Source organism: Rhamphochromis longiceps, linkage group LG9 (assembly GCF_057381845.1).
Source record: "Rhamphochromis longiceps isolate RC_006_pf linkage group LG9, R_longiceps_female_GT1.1, whole genome shotgun sequence".
Classification (NCBI taxonomy): domain Eukaryota; kingdom Metazoa; phylum Chordata; class Actinopteri; order Cichliformes; family Cichlidae; genus Rhamphochromis; species Rhamphochromis longiceps.
The window spans coordinates 15543217-15561463 of record NC_140565.1 but is presented as its reverse complement, the minus strand read 5'-3'; the positions used below and the strand labels follow the sequence as shown (position 1 = coordinate 15561463).

General features: G+C 38.1%; 1 protein-coding gene across 1 annotated transcript in view; it reads right to left on the bottom strand.

The window, feature by feature from the left end:
• The window catches only part of ctnnd2a (catenin (cadherin-associated protein), delta 2a), a 285195-nt gene that overhangs the window by 244161 nt on the left and 22787 nt on the right, over positions 1 to 18247 (bottom strand). The window contains exon 2 of the mRNA XM_085418472.1: positions 3414 to 3544. Within this exon, the coding sequence (XP_085274598.1) occupies positions 3414 to 3542 (129 nt within the window). The 5' untranslated portion in view covers positions 3543 to 3544. The remainder of the gene's footprint in view (positions 1 to 3413; positions 3545 to 18247) is intronic.

The window sequence follows — 18247 nt, the reverse complement described above, 5'->3', positions numbered from 1 at the left end:
TTGGAACAGATAGCAGCAAGAAGACCTAACTAAGCATTTGAAAGTCTTTACGCTTACTTAATAGCATGTTATTCAACCTTCCAACTCCTTGCTGGTGTCTCCTAAATGAAACCTAAGCCAGAGTGAGAAACGTGTGTGTAAGGCATGAGGGTGGGTGTGCCATAATGGGAGCAAAACTGGTCAGTTACTGGAGCAAATTACAGGGGAAAAAAAACTTAGACAAACACGGGCATTGACACAGGCATGTCAACATAAAGCAGAGAGAGAGGGCGATCTCTAAAGAGTCATTCTGAATTAGTGCTAAAGTTTCCAGTACAGTACATAACTAGTACAGAGCTTTTTATGTAAATGCAATTGAGTGTGTACTGTGAGAACATTCAGCACTATGGAGATATAGTTCACCCCCACAGCTCTGCTAGGAATCAGTGTGAGCAGCTCTGCAGCAGGAGACTGTGTTCCTCTAAGCAGAAAATCTACAGCAAATCCAGCTGCATTAAAAACTGATAGCCAAGTGTTTTGATTATTTTTTGAAGGACTATATTTACTGGCAGTCTAATACAAGCACAAAACCTTCTTTTAGCTTTAAAAGACTACTGTTGGGATTTTCTAAACATTTATTTTTAACTGTACTGCACATGTACTTGCAGAAGTGCAACTTTCAGAGGCACAAAATGTTGGGAGGAGAGTATTTGAATGAATCACATACAAATTATTTAAGGTTTGAAGCGAGCGATTTATTGGCAACTGTATCAAATTTAACTCTGAAAATTGTCTTATTTTGTGTATGATGAGACGGTGTGATAATTTCTGCTAGAAGTGTCAACTCATCTGGATTGCCAGAGGGAGATGTTATCAGAACAAGTGTATGATTGGCATCAGCGGATTGCTCAAGCTGTGAGCACACCAAAACTCTAGGCTCTTCAGTGAGTTCTCCACTATTTAGAGCTCAGCCCTGCATGTTTCTGGTCCTCAGTAACGCTGATATGTTTATGAAACAGAGCAGAACTTAACTTCATGTGAAGCATCAGAGGGAGAGGGAGAATCCCAATACAAGATCCACGCAGAGCTGTGTGATGTTTTGGGTAACACACACAGCCATGTTACTTTTTAAAGTAGTGAATCGGTTTGTAGTGTTTTAGGCTTTTAGTCACAGAGATCCGCCATGGAGTGGTTTCTTTGTGTATTTTGATTTTTCTTCCTCTTATTTCTGATTATTTTAAAGCTCTCTATCTTGCTACTCGTGGACCAGATCGTGGACCAGTATGCTGGATTTAAGTCAAAATCTAACAATATGTAAAATTAACTTTAATTAAATACCTGCAGCCCTGCATGTCATGCAGATAAAAATACCAGTGTGCACACCTATGCATGTAGCAAAGCAGCAGTAACTTTATTAACACATGTACAGCTCAGGATCTGACGATGAATGAAGTTTTGTGTTGTTGTTGTTGTTGTTTTGTTTTTTTTTACAAATCCTACAGGACAGCTGTATACCGACAGTTTTCAGTTTTATGCAGTGAGATAGTTTGTTGAAAGCAGCGCTCTTCTGGATTAATCGTGCATTCCAACTGAGCTGTCAGATTTATCCAGCGATCACACACACTTATCCGTACAGAGTCCTCAGCTATTCCTAACAGAAGACTTCGCCTTTATATCAAAATATATCCATTCTCCTTCAGCTGCGTTTCCTTAATCTGAACTGCCATGTTGTTTTTCTGGAGAAAACCTATATTATAATGTATTATTTTGGTAACCAGATTGCCCTCACCCTTGTTATTTATTACTGAAATGAACTGCCTTTGTCTTTGCTTATTAATCTGGGCCCATGTATGTAAAAGGTCTAGGTAAAGAGTTGTATAGTGTAGGTATTTTTTTTAATCCATTGCACTTTATCAATGGTGCATTAGCATTTGTGCGTATTAGTGTGATTGCTGAGGTTTCTTTCTAATATTGTAGCATCTTTTTCTGCCTTGAGGCGACTGTTGTTGTGAATTGGCGCTATATAAATAACATTGAATTGAACTGAACTGGATCAGTAAAGATGAATGGATCTGACAAAATCAGGTGTGCTCCAATGAGTCAGCAATGAGAGCACAGAGATAAATGTAGTCAATCCAACTTCTATCTAATGTGCTGCTATGTAGCGCTGATTAGAGCTGTTGTCAGATAAAACTTATTGTTTCCTATTCCCTTTCAATGACTGAACAATTCATTTGTAAAACAATTGTTTTCCTCAGGGGAGGAGATTTTAGAAATGTCGCACTGCAGAAATAAGACTTCAACAACGGCTACAAGTCTGTGATTTATCCCTCTTATGGGTAACTTCTACTACATTTGCTCTCCCAATGGGAGGAGGAAGAGCTGGGTTCAAATCTAGTCTGCTGCAGGAATCTGACTAAACACTGCGCGCTTCACTGATTCAGTAATGTGAAAGCACTGAGAGGGTTTCTGGTCTAGGGAAAAACACACACACACACACACACACACACAAATGAATGCCATTTGCAAAGGGAAAAAAAGCTTAAATTGCTATCAGCACTTGTCCTTGACTCGGTAAGGGTAAATGGAATATTTTGTGGTATTAAATTAAGGAGAACTTCAGAGTCAATGCAGATTGGCAAAATGATAAATCTATGGTGTATTGCACTTGCTGATGAGCCAAATCCAAAGGAAACAGCATTCCATTACACAATGGAGTAAGTACAATTAGTATGAACTTCACTTCACTCAAGAATATCTTTCCATTGCGAAGAGAAACACATATTTTTGTGCCTTATAAGTTGCCTAAAACATAAATAAAGTGCTAAATATATAAATCAAGAGGTGTAAAGATCAATCTGTACAAAGCTACACAACATACGTACATAGCAAATCTCTTGTGTACTTCCTATTCTTGCTTTCTCTCACCTCTTCTTAATCTAACATATCAAAGACTAAAATATATTTGCATTGCACTTATTTCCCCTCATCATCACCTAAGCCAAACCTGGAGCTGTTTCGTCTACCATCCCCTACTTATATATTATTTTCTTATATATGATTTTCATGTTTGTTTGTTTTTTAAACAAAACCATGCAGCATCATTGCCTGCCCTCCTGCAGCAATGCAGTTACCACTCCAGCCCTCCTTCGTCAAGTAACGGCCATGATTTTAATGATATTTTCCAGCTCTTGCTCCATAATCTCCATTACTTCCATCCATTAAACTCAACCAATCAATTGTTGCTTTCGTTTAAACATTTTATAACAGTGGGATGCTGCTATATAACAGCAACAACTTTATGAGCTGCCTTATATTAGAGCTGTTTATGGACAATAAAGTTACAATTTGGCCTTTTTAGCCAAAAGTTTTACATAAAAAAAGGCTTATCATAGTTCAGCACATACATTTATGGTATATGGAGGACTTCCTACCTGCTCTTTGACAGAGGCAAGGATAGAGGAGGTTGTCTCTGTCTCAGATCTGTCTCCATTGGAGGATGGCATCACAGGGGGAACCATGGCCCCCTTCTCCTGCTCTGCAGGCTGATCCGGCACTGGCATGGCTAAAATTAACACACATATATAGAAAATGATGTGACAAAACAGTACGAAGAATATGTCTCATTTACATGTTCTTTTTTATTTTTAAATGTCTTGATTTTAAGTGTCAAGAAAGTCAACTTTACAACTTTACAAGGGCAATTCATTAAATAAAAAATCTATATATTGATTTTCGAAGTGATTTATTTCTTCACATAAAATGTTACTTAGATATTTTTATAGATGTAACACAGCAGAGGAAGAATACAGATTGTGCATTTTTTGATATAACCAAATAAAAAAATACAGATTGCAGACAGATTCTTTGGTTTTCTGTTTAGAATTTGTGTACAACTGCTTCTAAAACATTTTGCATTACATTGGAGATTAAGTATTGGAATTTCACGAGCGAGACCACCCCTCCAAACACGCTCCTTCCGGTTGTCATCTATATGGGTTCCCCCAGTTCTGCAAGCTGTTCATTCTCGTTTACGTGCCCCACCCTCCCTCCCTCCCTCCTTGTTCTCCATTCTTCAACTTCTTCACTTCTATTTAGTGCATGGGGATCTGCCAGGCCCGGGAGCCGTCGCCAGTCCCCTTCGAGGCCTTCCCCAAACCGCAGCTCATGTCCAAGCATTCACCTTTACCTACTAAAACGCTGTCATACCTAAAATGAGGACATGGGCCCAGCTAGTGAATGAACGTTTATGAACCACATAACCACAGTGCCATACCTTTTCACTGTTCATTGCTGAAAATAGGTTACTCAGTTTCTGTCTACACTGCTCAAAAATTTAGGATCAGGGATTAGGGAATCCTAATATCACACATCAGATCCTGAGGAACTAAATATTAAAGTAAAACATTTTTATTTATACATACTGTTCAATTTGTTAAAAACAAAGTTATATATGATCATTAGAAACCATTATTACCAACTGTTTGAATACAGGATTGAAAAATCACTTTAATAAGTAAAAAACTGAAATCACAGGCTGATTCAACTTGTATCCCAGTGTCGATCAGTAGTGTTCGTGGTTCTTCATAGACACTTTGGCAATGAGCCCAAGTGTTGTCCTTCAGGGTGAACCCAGAGCTCACTGCAACCATATAAGACAATAAGTCTGATGATCTTATCCTGGTACCTAAATGCAGTCAGGGCACTGTTGGCTATCACACGGAAGTCTATTTGACCCTACAAGTGAATGCCTCCCCACACAATCACTGATCCACCGTCAAACCAGCCATGCTTGTTACAGCATCCCCAGATTCGTTTACGTCCATCACATGTGTTCAGTGTGAAACTTCTCTCATCTGTAAAGAGAATGTGCACCAGTGCTGGACCTCCCAGTTCTGGTGTTCACTGGTGAAAGCCAATCAAGCTGCATGGTGTCCATAGTGAGCACCAATCCCACTAAAGGACATCAGGACCTCTAACCACCTTCATGCAGTGTGTTTCTTGAGATTTTGGTCAGAAAAGTGCACATGAGTAGCTTTCAGGAAGGTAACTTTGCAGGGTTCTGGTAGTCATTCTGTTCCTCCTCAGACAAAAGAGAAGATACCAGTCCTGCTCTTCCACCCTCTTGAGACTATTCTGGAAGACTCAGCAAACAATCTCCTGATGGCACATGCACATGGGTCATCCCAGAGGAGCTGAACTATTTGTGCAACCTCAATGGGCTTCAGGTAACCTCTCACCTGCTACCAGTAATCACGAAAACAGTAAAAGAGCAAAACACGGGAAAAAACAGTCAGGAGAGATAAGGAGTAGGCAACGGTCTGTGGCCACCACCTACAAAACCAATGTAGTTTTGAGGGTTGTCTTGTTATCTCTTCAATGCAACTGTTACCACTTTCATCAAAACAAGTGGAATGGATTCGCAATCATCTTTTGCTATATACAGACTTCAACTATCTATAAAATACTGTTGTTTTCTTCTCTTATAAGAAGATTGGAGAATCTAATTCAGTTAAAACATCACTTTGAACGTGCCAGCCAGTCAATCAGTCAGGGCGCCGATGAGCACAATACTGGAGGACAGACTGGATGTTTGTGGTGAGAGAATAAATACTAAAAGCAGACTTAATTTAAAAAAACAAAACATAAAGCAAATAAATCTCAAACAAGTACAAACACAGTGGGATTTGCCACTTCCACTATATTACTTCACAAACACAGGGTCTTGTAGACTGAGTAATGAATGTATTCAACTGGAAAAGACATGCATTGTTCATCAAACAGCACCTTGACAACTAGCTTGACAAAGTTAGCATGAGTCGTGCATGGGTTTTTTGGTTTGTTTGTTTTCAACCAGCATTCATCTTAATCCCAGGAAGTACTAATAGATGCATCAACATCACTTGATGCTTCTAAATGAAGCCATCTATAATATGAAAGCAATATTTTAACAACAACACCTTGCACTATTAACATGCTAATATGTTTTCTGTTCCATGCCCTAATAATTTAGCCTTGTATTTTACCTGAGCAGGAAAACGACAGGTTAAAGACTTCCTGTCATGCATTACTAACACTTTCTGTCACCATTTGTGTGACCACCATTTTCCATGAAAATCAGTGTCACAAAATCCATTTTCATTTTTTTTGTGCATGATATGAGAAACTATTCTTTGGTCTGTTCTGACTGGGCACTAACTGAAAAGAAACAAATTCACTTTCTGCATAAAGCACACAGTACTGCAGGCCAGGGTATACACAATATTGTGCCCAAACACCAGACACACAAATGTGAAAGAAAATTCAGGGACAGCTCAGTTTCAAGCAATACAAGCAAGCAGTAGAAAATCAATATCAAAAATGAAACACAATGAAATCACCTTATTTCTAATTAACTGTAAAGGTTTTAAATCATCAAACATCTGCACATTTTTCCTGTCTGAGCTGAAAGTACATGGCGAGAGAAAGAAAGAGAAAGTGTCTTAGAAATCAGGAAATTGGTTGGCAAGTTTTAGAGTGTTTTAGAGACCATAGGGACAGGATTTTGTCAATACAGAAGCCCAGACTTCAGTAGGAGACTAAATAATGAACTGCCTGAGTGTGGGATTAAATCATGGAGTCTCTTACTTTACAGTTTCCTGCTAGTCTCAGGCATTTAACATTTGATCTGGGGATTTAAATTCATGCCTCTAATTTTAGTTACAGGGTCTGCACGTACATTTCTGCAGCTTGGATTCTGTCATAGATTTTTAAAATGTGTGATATGTTTTTTAGAAGTATTCATCCAAAAGATAGAATGAGACAGACAAAGAGAATTAGAGTCAAGCGCATCGGTTACCTTACAGAGACAGTACCTCAATGAGGATCTAGACAGTGTGCAAAGCAAACTTCCACTCATTCTATTAGCCAGTCAGCTAGCCATCAGACAGACAGCCGGCTAGACAGGGTGGTGTCTGTAAACAAAAGATGCTAGTGAGATGCCCTGCAGATGGTAATTTTCACTCTCACTGACAAATACCACTTCTGTGTCTGGCATCTCCCCTCCTGAGTGGAGATGAGTCACTGGAGTTTGGCTCCTGAGCAACCAGAACCCCAGCAAAGACCATTTTACACGCGCTGGCTGACTGCCGCAATTTCTCTTGAATGCGCCAGCCAAATGTGCAAGTCAGTGGGAAGAGGAAAGCCTCATCTCACCTTCTTTCTGAACTCATATAGATGTTTTTTCTGCTAGTAAACACCTTTTAAATTGGAGCTCCCAAATAACACAAAAGAATGAATATGTGTCCCATCAATAATTTGACATGTGGCTTCTTGGCCAACAGTTTGTGTGTTTGTGGTCAAGTTTTCGTTCCAAAAGCTATCCAGTTGTGTCTGTAGCAATATACTATAGTTTGAAATAGGCACAATACCCCTTTCTCATGGCAGGAAAATCACAGGTGTGACTAATAACATTAATGATGGTTTTATTCCATTTTGCTGTGCCAATAAGCAGAACCAATGTGCCAACATGTATAATGCCAGAGGCGTGGCAGAGGCATACTGAAAAGAAATGCAGCTGCTATTAATTACACCTGTTTTTTTACAAGTAATAATGTCTGCACCCACTGGTTTTGTGCTTTGTAATACTTAGTACTAAGCCCGAATAAATGTACAGCAAAGGCTGATTGATTGTTTTTGCAGACAGAAAAGAGTGTTGCCTTGCGGCATTAGCTCATCAGATAATCTCTTTGCAGTTTTTGACATAATATTCCCAATATACAAGAAACTAGCATATACAAACAAGTGCAATTAAATTAAATAGGCAAACACGCTTCTGAGTGACTTTGATAAGTCGTTTCTCATACAGCTGAATGACTGAAGTAACGAAAAAAAAACAACTCTAAACAGCATACAGCACGGCACATAACAAAGACATTGCTGTGAACCTGTTATTGCCAGAGAAAGCCAGTAATCATGTATAGAGGAGGCACAAACTCTTTGTAATTAGTGTCCAGCAGGTGCTGTCTTTAGAAAATTGCAAAGGTGGCTCGCTGTATATTGGCTGCTGCAGAGATAATCCCAGAACACATTTGCCATCAAATGTCACAATACTCCAGCATCCTATTCTATTCTTTCCAGGTATTGTCGCCAAGCACAGTCGAGCTGCTACTGAATAGATGTGTGACACCCTGCAGGGTGGAATGTAACAGGAACCTCAGCTTAGAGGAGGCCTTTGTAGCTCTGGGGATGAATTTAATTGTAGCGCATTCTGACTGGTTTGAGCTGTGAGCTGTTTCACAAAGAACTCAGAAGGAATGATGGTATGACATTTCATTTGGCTCAGCCTGAGATAAGTAATGGCAAGCTCAGAAAAAGCCTTGTATGGTTGAGGACCCAGCATTTAATAATGATCCTTACAAAACAAAGTGTAAACAAGCTAAAGAAAAACTCAAAAAAAGTGCATCACATTTCATCTCGTCTATAATGTACGAGATGAATTTTGCGAAATCTCGCAAAAGTTTGTCTTAATTTTTTTTCTCCCATGTCCCTTGCGGGGCTCCGTAATAATGTACGGTGTGCAAAAAAGCAGCTATGGAATTACTCGATGTAAAACCATGATATGCAGTATGCTGGTGCATGCTACTCTCAAATACCCAGGTTACCAAATGCCATTTCACAACTTTTCACACTGATTCCAAAGTGTCTGCGTGGGTAAATTTCCACTGTTATGTTCACAGACAAAATGTTGGCAAGTGTCTGAAAGTGGTGAATGGGTCCAAAGTGCATGCATCCTTGTTATACCCCTATCTGGTCTCTAAAAGGAGAATTTCATATATCTTCTCTTACTCCTGGGGATTTTTTTCTCTTCCCACTGTTGCCAAGTGTTTTCTCACAGGGGCAATCTAAATGTTGGGTTTCTTTCTTTTTACATTAGAAGGTAATGTGCCTTAAGGGAAATTTGGTGCTATATTTGGTGCTATATAAATACAACTGAATTGACCTTGGCCTTTACTGTTTGCTCACAATTTAAAAAAAAAACAAACTCCATGCACAAGCAAAAAACACACCCATGCATATATAAAAACAGAGGTGACTCACATTCTATGCTGGAGGATTTTGCAGTTTAGGCACTTCTGAGCGCTTTTCACACCTGCTCTGACCAAACAAAACACACTTTACATGCCCATGCCTACAAAATGACACATAAAGAGACTCACACGTGTACTGTATGAACAAACCTTTCTCTGAGATCCTCCCCTCTATGACTTCACATTAGCTGACTCGCTGATTTCATGATGTGTTGTTACATCCACTCTGCTATGCTCTCACTCTGACCTTATTATGTTTCTTTATCCTATTTTCAAACTTTTTTCTCTTTTACTGTTACATTTAAAATTGTGCAAGTTTATCTGACCTGTAAATTGGATCGAGCAGTGTCAATTGCTCCCTGTACAAAATGAAAATACATTTTTCCTTAACACTAATCGATAATGTTAGGAGACCTACAAACCAGTTATTAATGTTTTCAGTGTATCTGAAGCAAAGTAATCACAGTATTTTTTTTTTCAGCTTTTTGGAAATTGCCTTTCGGCTTCAATCTTACCATTATCACTGTAAAAAAATACAATGAGATCATTTTTGCTAACAATGATGTTTTTCAAATTTCAGAACAAATTTTTTTATTTATTAACTTTTTTTCCTTTTTTAGGTTCTATCTCCTGTTAAATCTCCAATTCAGGTCCCAAATAATGCATTTTGAACAGGAAGCCATTATCCCCCTCCGCATGTTTGAGTGGGTGGCTCCCCTAAGGAGCACAATCAAAAGCGTATCTCCTTCTCACATAAAATTACATTGTTGAAATATTTAAAGGGGCTGAAAAGCAATCTGTGTGTGGTGGCTTTTATTTGGTAGAGCTTGAATCCTTCAGCAGATCCAAGCTAAGACATTTAACATCTATATTTCTCAGGGATGACATTGTATATATGCTAATAAAAAGCATTAGAAGTAATAAACTAATGAAGTTAATGCACCATATGGGACTGTGAGAGCTTCAAAATTAGATCAGAATATTCCAACAGAATTGGTAACAATGACATTTCTGACCAAAAAGTTCAAAATTTGTAAGCAACTTTTGAACTTTTTTTCCAATGCTTGCAGGCAAGAGCATTTATAAATGTAAGCAAAGCGTTTTTTCCATCCTTATTTTTCAATGTCCTCCTTGGTGACGACACACTACCTAGGTCAGGGGTCAGCAACCTTTAACACCCAAAGAGCCATTTGGACCCAGGTTCCACGTAAAAGACAACACTGGGAGCCGCAAATACTTTTTGACATCTAAAATCAAGATAACACTGTATATATTGTTTTCTACCTTTATGCTTTGTGTGAACAACTAAGGTGTGTTGCTTATGAAATCCATGAAGTGCTACAGAGAAAATGACATTTTATTTATGTAATTAACACATTTTGAACTCTTAAAGAAATATAACAAAAGGAAAGACACCCAGCTGAACTAAAATGATCCATGTAGCAAACAAAAACTGTTATATCTCCTTTGGGCTTTTGGAGCCTGACTTTTAAAAATAATTGGAAAAAAAGCACTATGTTGCTAAAAAATGAAAAATAGATATTTGCAAAATTCTGCCTAAATATGTATTTTACCTGGTTAATGTGTGTGGCGGGGTGTGGTCTGCAGCGCCACTGCAGGGGGGGGCGGATGCACCACAGCAGCACCCGCAATCACGCCTCGCCGCCTTTACGTCTGTGCCATCTAAGCTGTTGTGATGGCGTGTGTCGGGCTGTGAGCTGTATGCGTACAGCAAGCGTGTGTGAAAAGTGGTCAATAAGCCGTAGGTTGCCGACCCCTGACCTAGGTGCATGCGGCAGCAGCATAATAGTCAAGTTATAGTGACATAACAATATACTCAATGAGCATAAGTCACATGTAAGTACAAAAGTATCCTGGGTAGTTTTTTCCTTTTAAATTTTAAGTAAAAGTATAACATAACTACTTTAATTTAACAATACCACTAAAGTAAGTTAACTGTGGAACTTTTCATCATTCTCTACAGTATTATCATTTGACAGCGATCACTACTATCACACTTTCTCAAGTTTTGCCCTCACTAAGTAACCTGACCCTTGGAATTAAACATTTCCATGGTAACAGAATCTCCACCAATCAGTTTATTTCAATTTGTAGGAAGATGGACACATGGCTGTTTAAACTTTTTAAAATCATGGTTATAATCTTATGGCTCATAACCAAAATTCCTATGGAATATGTTTGTGATTGTAACTTCCCTCTTTCACTGTATTATTTTATATTTCAACATGAAAACAAAGTAAAAACTGTAAAACCATATGAACCAAACAACCATGAATGAGAAATGCAGTATATCTGTTTTACTTATATCTGTTTTTTCCCCTCATTTTATATAACAGCAAGGAAACAATGTCAGTGAAGTTTCAAATTTGCAGCTGTGCCAAATGTAATGCACCAACAAATCTTACATATGTTTCAGCCAAAGTAGTAGTCGTCATTGGTCTCATCAGTGAATGTACCATGTTGCTTGGCAACAACTACAAATGACATCAAATGCACTTTTATAAGAAATACAACCAGAACACAGAATAGGAGGCTCTAGGGAGGAAGAAGTTATGAAGCAATTATTACTGTCAAGTAAAAGATTTCCAGTTTCTTCCCCACACTTAGGAATGCAACGTATTAATTTAACACTCAGTATCAGCAGATACATAAAGCTAATGTATCTTTTTTTTGTGACAGGAACAGATACACTGTGTCCCAGATACACAAAAAATGTGTTTGATTAAGCAAAATATTTTATAAAAATACATTTATTTATTCCCTGTTAGTGTTCTACTATTATATTTAATGTTCCTCTTATATTTAATCTTGCATTTTGTGTGTGTTGCATTTTACTGCTGTAGATGGTGAAAGTTGACCTCATTTTAACTGCTTTATGTGCTATTAGGCAGTACAGCAAGGCCATGTATTCCATCGCATAACAAGCAATTAAAGCTGTCAGACAAATATAGTTAGGTAAAAAGAAGAAAATGTGCCTCTGTATAAGTGTAGTCCGGGTTGCAAAAATGCAAAACCACAATTAGCCTACCTACAGTTTATGGTTAAGTACAGTACTTGAGAAACATAAAACTACTAAAACTAACTCACTTTAATGCTACCTACAGTAGCACACCTTCACCACTTGCTCAAAGTACTTTCTTCTAACATTCCTAGTGTTTGCACTGTCACACATGCACACAATCACTAATTAACAACCTGGATATAACCTGAAGACCAGCATAATTATGCTAGCACATATTTCTGCTTCACATAACCGTATTGATAATATCACTAACTAATAACAACTGGAACTTACTTCCACGAGACATCGCAGTAAGACCTGTTATCAACACAACAGCTTCACTATTTAATTTTTTTGAAAAATAGCAAAAGCCATTATAGCACAAGAAGCTAGCCATATCTGCTAGCCCTTCCAGGTCGAAACATTTAACAACAAATCATAGGCTACATTCATTTGAGCCCCACAGTGCTCAAATGCAAAACTGACACTACCTCGATCAATAGAACCTGCTGCAGTTTCAGCTAAAGTCAGTAAGTTATTTTTAAGCTTTAAGTTCTTTGGAGCATCTGACTTATGCTAATTACCTACTCAAAACAGCTTGTAAAGCAGATGTATTTAATGAGTAACAATCATGGCTTTTAATGAAGGCTATATAGAAATTTAGTCAGTAACAGTAGTAACAGACATGCACTCTATAAATATACACAAATAAAAAAAAACCCACAAAAAAACAAAAGAAGTCCATGGAAAAAATGACAAGTGCAATATCACTGAGAGATACTTGATAGATCGACACATAGACACTATATATAGATAAACAGTGTCTACCGTACAATCAGAAGAAGATGATTTTACAATCTATATAATGTAATCAATATAGTCTCTATTATAATGAGTCTTTTGCGTAAGTTCAGTAAGCAAGATCTGTATTTACCCATCTGCCTGCTTTCCTAGGTGTTCAGGCTATTCAGTCTATTCTTTACATCACCTCCACTTTCCCCTGCTTTCAAAATGACATCATTACTCCAGTCCAGTCATTTTCTTGCACACCTTCTATGATCCAATCCAACTTATCTGTTAATCTGTCATTCAGGCATTCATGCAACCCGCCTCCTCCCCATCTTTGCCTCACCATGGACTCTCAGAGCCCCATCCAAGCATCCAACTTCATATTCACCCCCACCGGCGTCTACACCCTGGGGGGTCCTGTCCTGATTCCTATCATTTCTGGGTTTTCTTTCTGCTGCGATGTTTCATCTGGGTCTAATCCCCACATAGTTTTTATTCAAATTCTGCATCTCAATAAATCTTTTTCATTTTCATAATGTCATCTCATTTTTGAACTTCCATTCAAAAAGTGGTAACTTTAAGGGGTTGGGTTTTTTTTAGGTATAATGATGTAGTAATGCTAGTGGTAAATGATTTCCTAATTAGATATTTACTATTAGTCATTGAGGAGAGGTATGTATATATATATTAGTAGGTTAAAAATTGAATGCACTATTTAGGCAATTTTATTAATGTACACTAATTATACATTAGCTATTTGCATTCATTATTTTTCAAGTGTCACTTCACCTACTCTGCCTCACCATGCATCCATCCATCCATCCATTTTCTACCGCTTATCCGGGGCAGGGTTGCAGGGGCAGCAGCCCTAGCAGAGAAGCCCAGACCTCCATCTCCCCAGCCACCACCTCCAGCTTATCCAGGGGAACACCAAGGTCCTCACTCTAACTTTAAATATGGCATTTATTGACAATCCTCCATTAGCCCGGTCGTCATAGTGTGGGCAAAACACTGCTGGCGGTTTGCTAGAGTCTATTTGAGGCTGAGGAGCTAATAACTCATCAGAGATCCAGGTTTAATAAACTGCTACTTTATTGTGTTATCTATGATATAATAGTAACTTAAAAGGCAAGTTAAAGTAGAAAATTAGGTTACTCTAAAACAGTCCATATTCTGCAAACCTAAAGTAAGCTACAACACAAATGTGAATTTAATTATTTTAAAGAGTTAAAGTTCAGTCTTTTCTAAAGTATGCTTCATAAAATTTCCAATTTTAAATTGAGTGCAATAATTGCATCATGAAATTAGCACAAAAAATCATCTTACAGTATCCCTTGGAACAGTTTTTTTCTAGCAAAGACAAAGACATTGCTCAGATACAGTGAACACTGCACACCCTCTCTCTCGCCACGATCTGCCTGTAATCACCTCTGTTCGTTACACGTTTAATCTTGGGTGTAACCATCTGATCCATCGATAATTCATGCATGTTCCTGAGATACACGGATATAAGGGATTCACTAGAGTCAGGCTCACTTCAGTTGTTGTTTTTTGTATCGAATTATTCATGTCTGTAAAAAAAATAAAAAGCAATGCTCAAGATGCTAGAAAATGAGATTTTATTCTTAAGAATAAGTGAGAGTCTGTCTTTTCACGTAAAAGGTAACTTGCCTTGCGGCTGCATTAAACCGTTGAGCAAGGAGGACCTGCCAGCTTTCTGTCTTTTGTCACGGATTACTCCCGAGGCTGTTGTCAAAATCAGATCTTTACCGCTGATGGTTCAGATAGCTGACTTTTATTCTGCTCTCAAGCACAAATCTACTGTGCCGGATTTGAGATGTGCCATTTGAACCAGTCATTGTGAAACACTGTCTAAAAAGCAACAAATACATCATAAGTGTAATTTTTTTAAATAAAGAAAAACAGTATTATTTTCCATCACACCATACTCCTGATAGGTGATTCTAAGCCATTCTTTGGTTGCCTGTCACACGCATTTATCTACTGTATTTGGGTATGCACATATTAGTGTGAACAAAGAGCAGCTGTCAGAAGTAAGTGAATAATAACAATCCTCTTTTGAACTAATTCTTATTCAAAATGCCTTCTTGAGCCCACCCCCTGGAGGTAATAGCTTTAATAAGGAAAATAAACGTTAAAAGAAATCCTGTTGTGTACTGGATACCATCAGTATTCCGTCAGTACTTCCTTTGACATGCTTAAATTAGCCTGAGAGGAGCTAATACGCTGTGTCACATTTCAAAGACAAATGTTTCTAAAGTGGCTCAGTGTAACATGGCCATTCATGCATATTAGGCACAAAGCCATTCTCTGAATATTATTGTTCCTCTGGGGAGTCTCTTGACCCTGCAAGCAATCAAGGATTCAAAGAAAGAAACACACATTTAACCCAACGCACGCAGGCACACCCACACAAACACAAACAGGCTCATATGGGCACGCAGCTGTTAATGACGTATTCCACTGGGTCTGTGTTTCATTGCTGTGAACCATGCACGTTTTATTAAAACTGACTTCTGCCAACCTGTTCATTCTTCTCAGAATTTTTAATACAACTATACGACTATGGGACCTGTAGCTCCGAAACTGTTACTCACAGTCTGAATGTCGAATATGTAAGTTAGACTTGACAGAAATGTCTGACTTTGGGTGGTTTGAATATGTTGTAACTCATTAGCTGTGTGCACCTTGCCAGCATCCTCAACAGCTCAAATAATAATAATCTCTAACATATGGCTAATAATGCTAATGTCATCAGAATGAGCCAAAGCTTGGAGAATGAAGAAAATGAAGAAATAATAATTATAATTTCCATACCCAATTTCCCCAGCCAATCACTCTTGACTTCCAAAGGCTGCTTTGCCTTTCAAAAATCATTCTCATAGTCTAGCACATATAAATGTCTTGGATGATTGATAGCTCTAATTTACCTCCATGTATCGTCTAATATGAAACTCTGAATAATGCATAATTCAGTTAGCAGCGCTCAGAGACGGAGGGAGTGCACGGGACGTTTTTTGCTGGCATCAGAGGAATGCACATGCACAGCTCATCACAACTGAGCGTAAACAGTTTTACAGGTTTAAATATGCAGGCACTCGTGGCTAAAAATAGGTACAGTATTCTCTTGTAAAGAATATTCTGAACTGAAAACATGCACTTCAAAACAAGACTAACAAATATAAATGGATGGTGTTATACATACTTACAAAGGTTAACGTGAAAAATAAAATATAGAGAAAGAGAGTCTTTCCCGGCTATCACGGGGAAAGGGGCGGGGTACACCGTGGAAATGGTGCCAGTATAAGTAAAACCCCAATTAATAAATCATAAAACATAAATCCATATTTTATTCACAATGGTATGTAGAAATATCAAATCTTTACACTTAGAAAAATATACCATTTCATGAAAAATATTAGATCGTTTTCAAATTGATGGCAGCAAAAAGTTTCAAAAAAGCATCCTCGCTTCTTTTAACAGTAGCCTAAAAACATTTGGGAAATGAGGAGACCAGTTCTTGGACTTTTTGGGAAAGGAATGTTGTACCTGCTCAACAATCCTCGGTCTTCTTTGTCATGTTTGTTTTCTTTCATTATGCATCAAATTAATTCACTTGTTCAAAGGTCTGGTCTATAGTCAGGCCGGTTCAACACCTGTACTCTTCCACAATGAGGCAATACTGTTTTAATAGATGCAGTATGAGGGTTAACATTGTCTTGATCTTCTATGCTCGGGTCATCTTAACCTCCTAGGACCTGGTGTCCACATATGTGGACATCGCATTTTGGATTTTCTAGACCAAAATACAACATTTTGCTCTATAAAGGCCTGATATCTCTTACGAGGACATTATACTGCTGCTTTTCTATCAAAATTTAAAACAAATGTCCTCATATGTGGATATCCAGCCCTTGTAGAGCAAAATCAGGTAAAAACATAATTCTTTGTTTTTACATTCATCACGTCTCAATCAGCCCAAATAGCAAAGAGTAATTAAAAATGCATGCCATGAAATAGTTTGGATCTAAGGAGGTTAAAGGGAATCCTGGTGGCACAAAGACAATTATAAAAAACTGACTAATGACTGAAACACTGAGCTATCAACAATGGGTGATTGTGGTTCAGCAGATCCTGGTAATTGAAACACGCACATACAGACTGAAAGTGTCCCAGTCTACAGGAAATGATTATTATACAAAGTGAAGTAAGGACATGAGTAACTTAAAAAACATTTACGCTGACATTACTGGCTTGGGACTGTTCAAATGTTCATGTACTTGTTTTTCTACGTATAAACAAAAAAAAAGTAATATAGAAGCTCTTCCTTGAAAAATTGTCTAGCTGGGAGTATATATTGCTTTAAAATCTGTATATATTGTTCAACATGAATGGTGCCTTTCAGACGTGCAGGCTGCCAATTCCATAGGCACTTACACACCCCCACACCATCAGAAATGCAGGCTTTTGAACAGAGGGCAGATAACGAGCCAATTTTGATTGGCCTGACCACAGAACAGTTTTCCACTTTGCCTCAGTCCATTTTAAATGGGCTTTGGCCCAGCAGCGTTTCTGGATCATAGTCGCATATGGCTTGGTCTTTGCATGACAGCCCTTTAGCCTGCATTTGTGGAAGGCATGGCGAACTGTGTTCACAGACAATGATTTCTGGGAGTGTTCCTGAGCCTGTGCAATGATTTTCTTGACACAGTTATGCTTGTTTTTAATGTGGTGCGACCTGAGGGCCCAACGACCACAGGCTTTGATATCTGCTTGCATACAGAATTTTTTGATGTGACATAATGTATAGTAGATGATGCGATATTTAAATCCTTCATAATTTTAGATGAACATTAGGTAAATAAAGGAACATTATTCAGAAATCGCTCCACAGCAAACAGTGGCTCACTATTTTTGTCAGTACAGTATATTTTTTGTATAACCTGTATATTACAGTTCCAGCTTTCCATGCAAAAAAAAACTGTAATAAACTCAGCAAAGATTAAGGTAAGACTCCCAAGTGTGTTATGAAGACAAAAAAAATGTTAATTAGAAAACATTTATTCAAGTTAAGAATAAATATTAAGAACTCCATTAAACGTGTTGAATGAAATAAAAGTCTTATCCTGAAGATGGTTTGTCAAAATTATATTCCTCCCAGAGGAGTGGACAAGCGCAGATAACCCTCCAGGAGGCAATACCAAACCACAGAGTGAGACTGCGGTGGGTGTGGCTTATGGCTCCAGAGCCTCAGTGATTCAGGAAGCTGGTCACAGACAACTGTGATCTGATGCCTGAGGTCTGTTTTGCTTTCAAAAGCCCCAATGCAAGCAGTCAACAGAGACAGAGCCATTGATTATTTCAATCA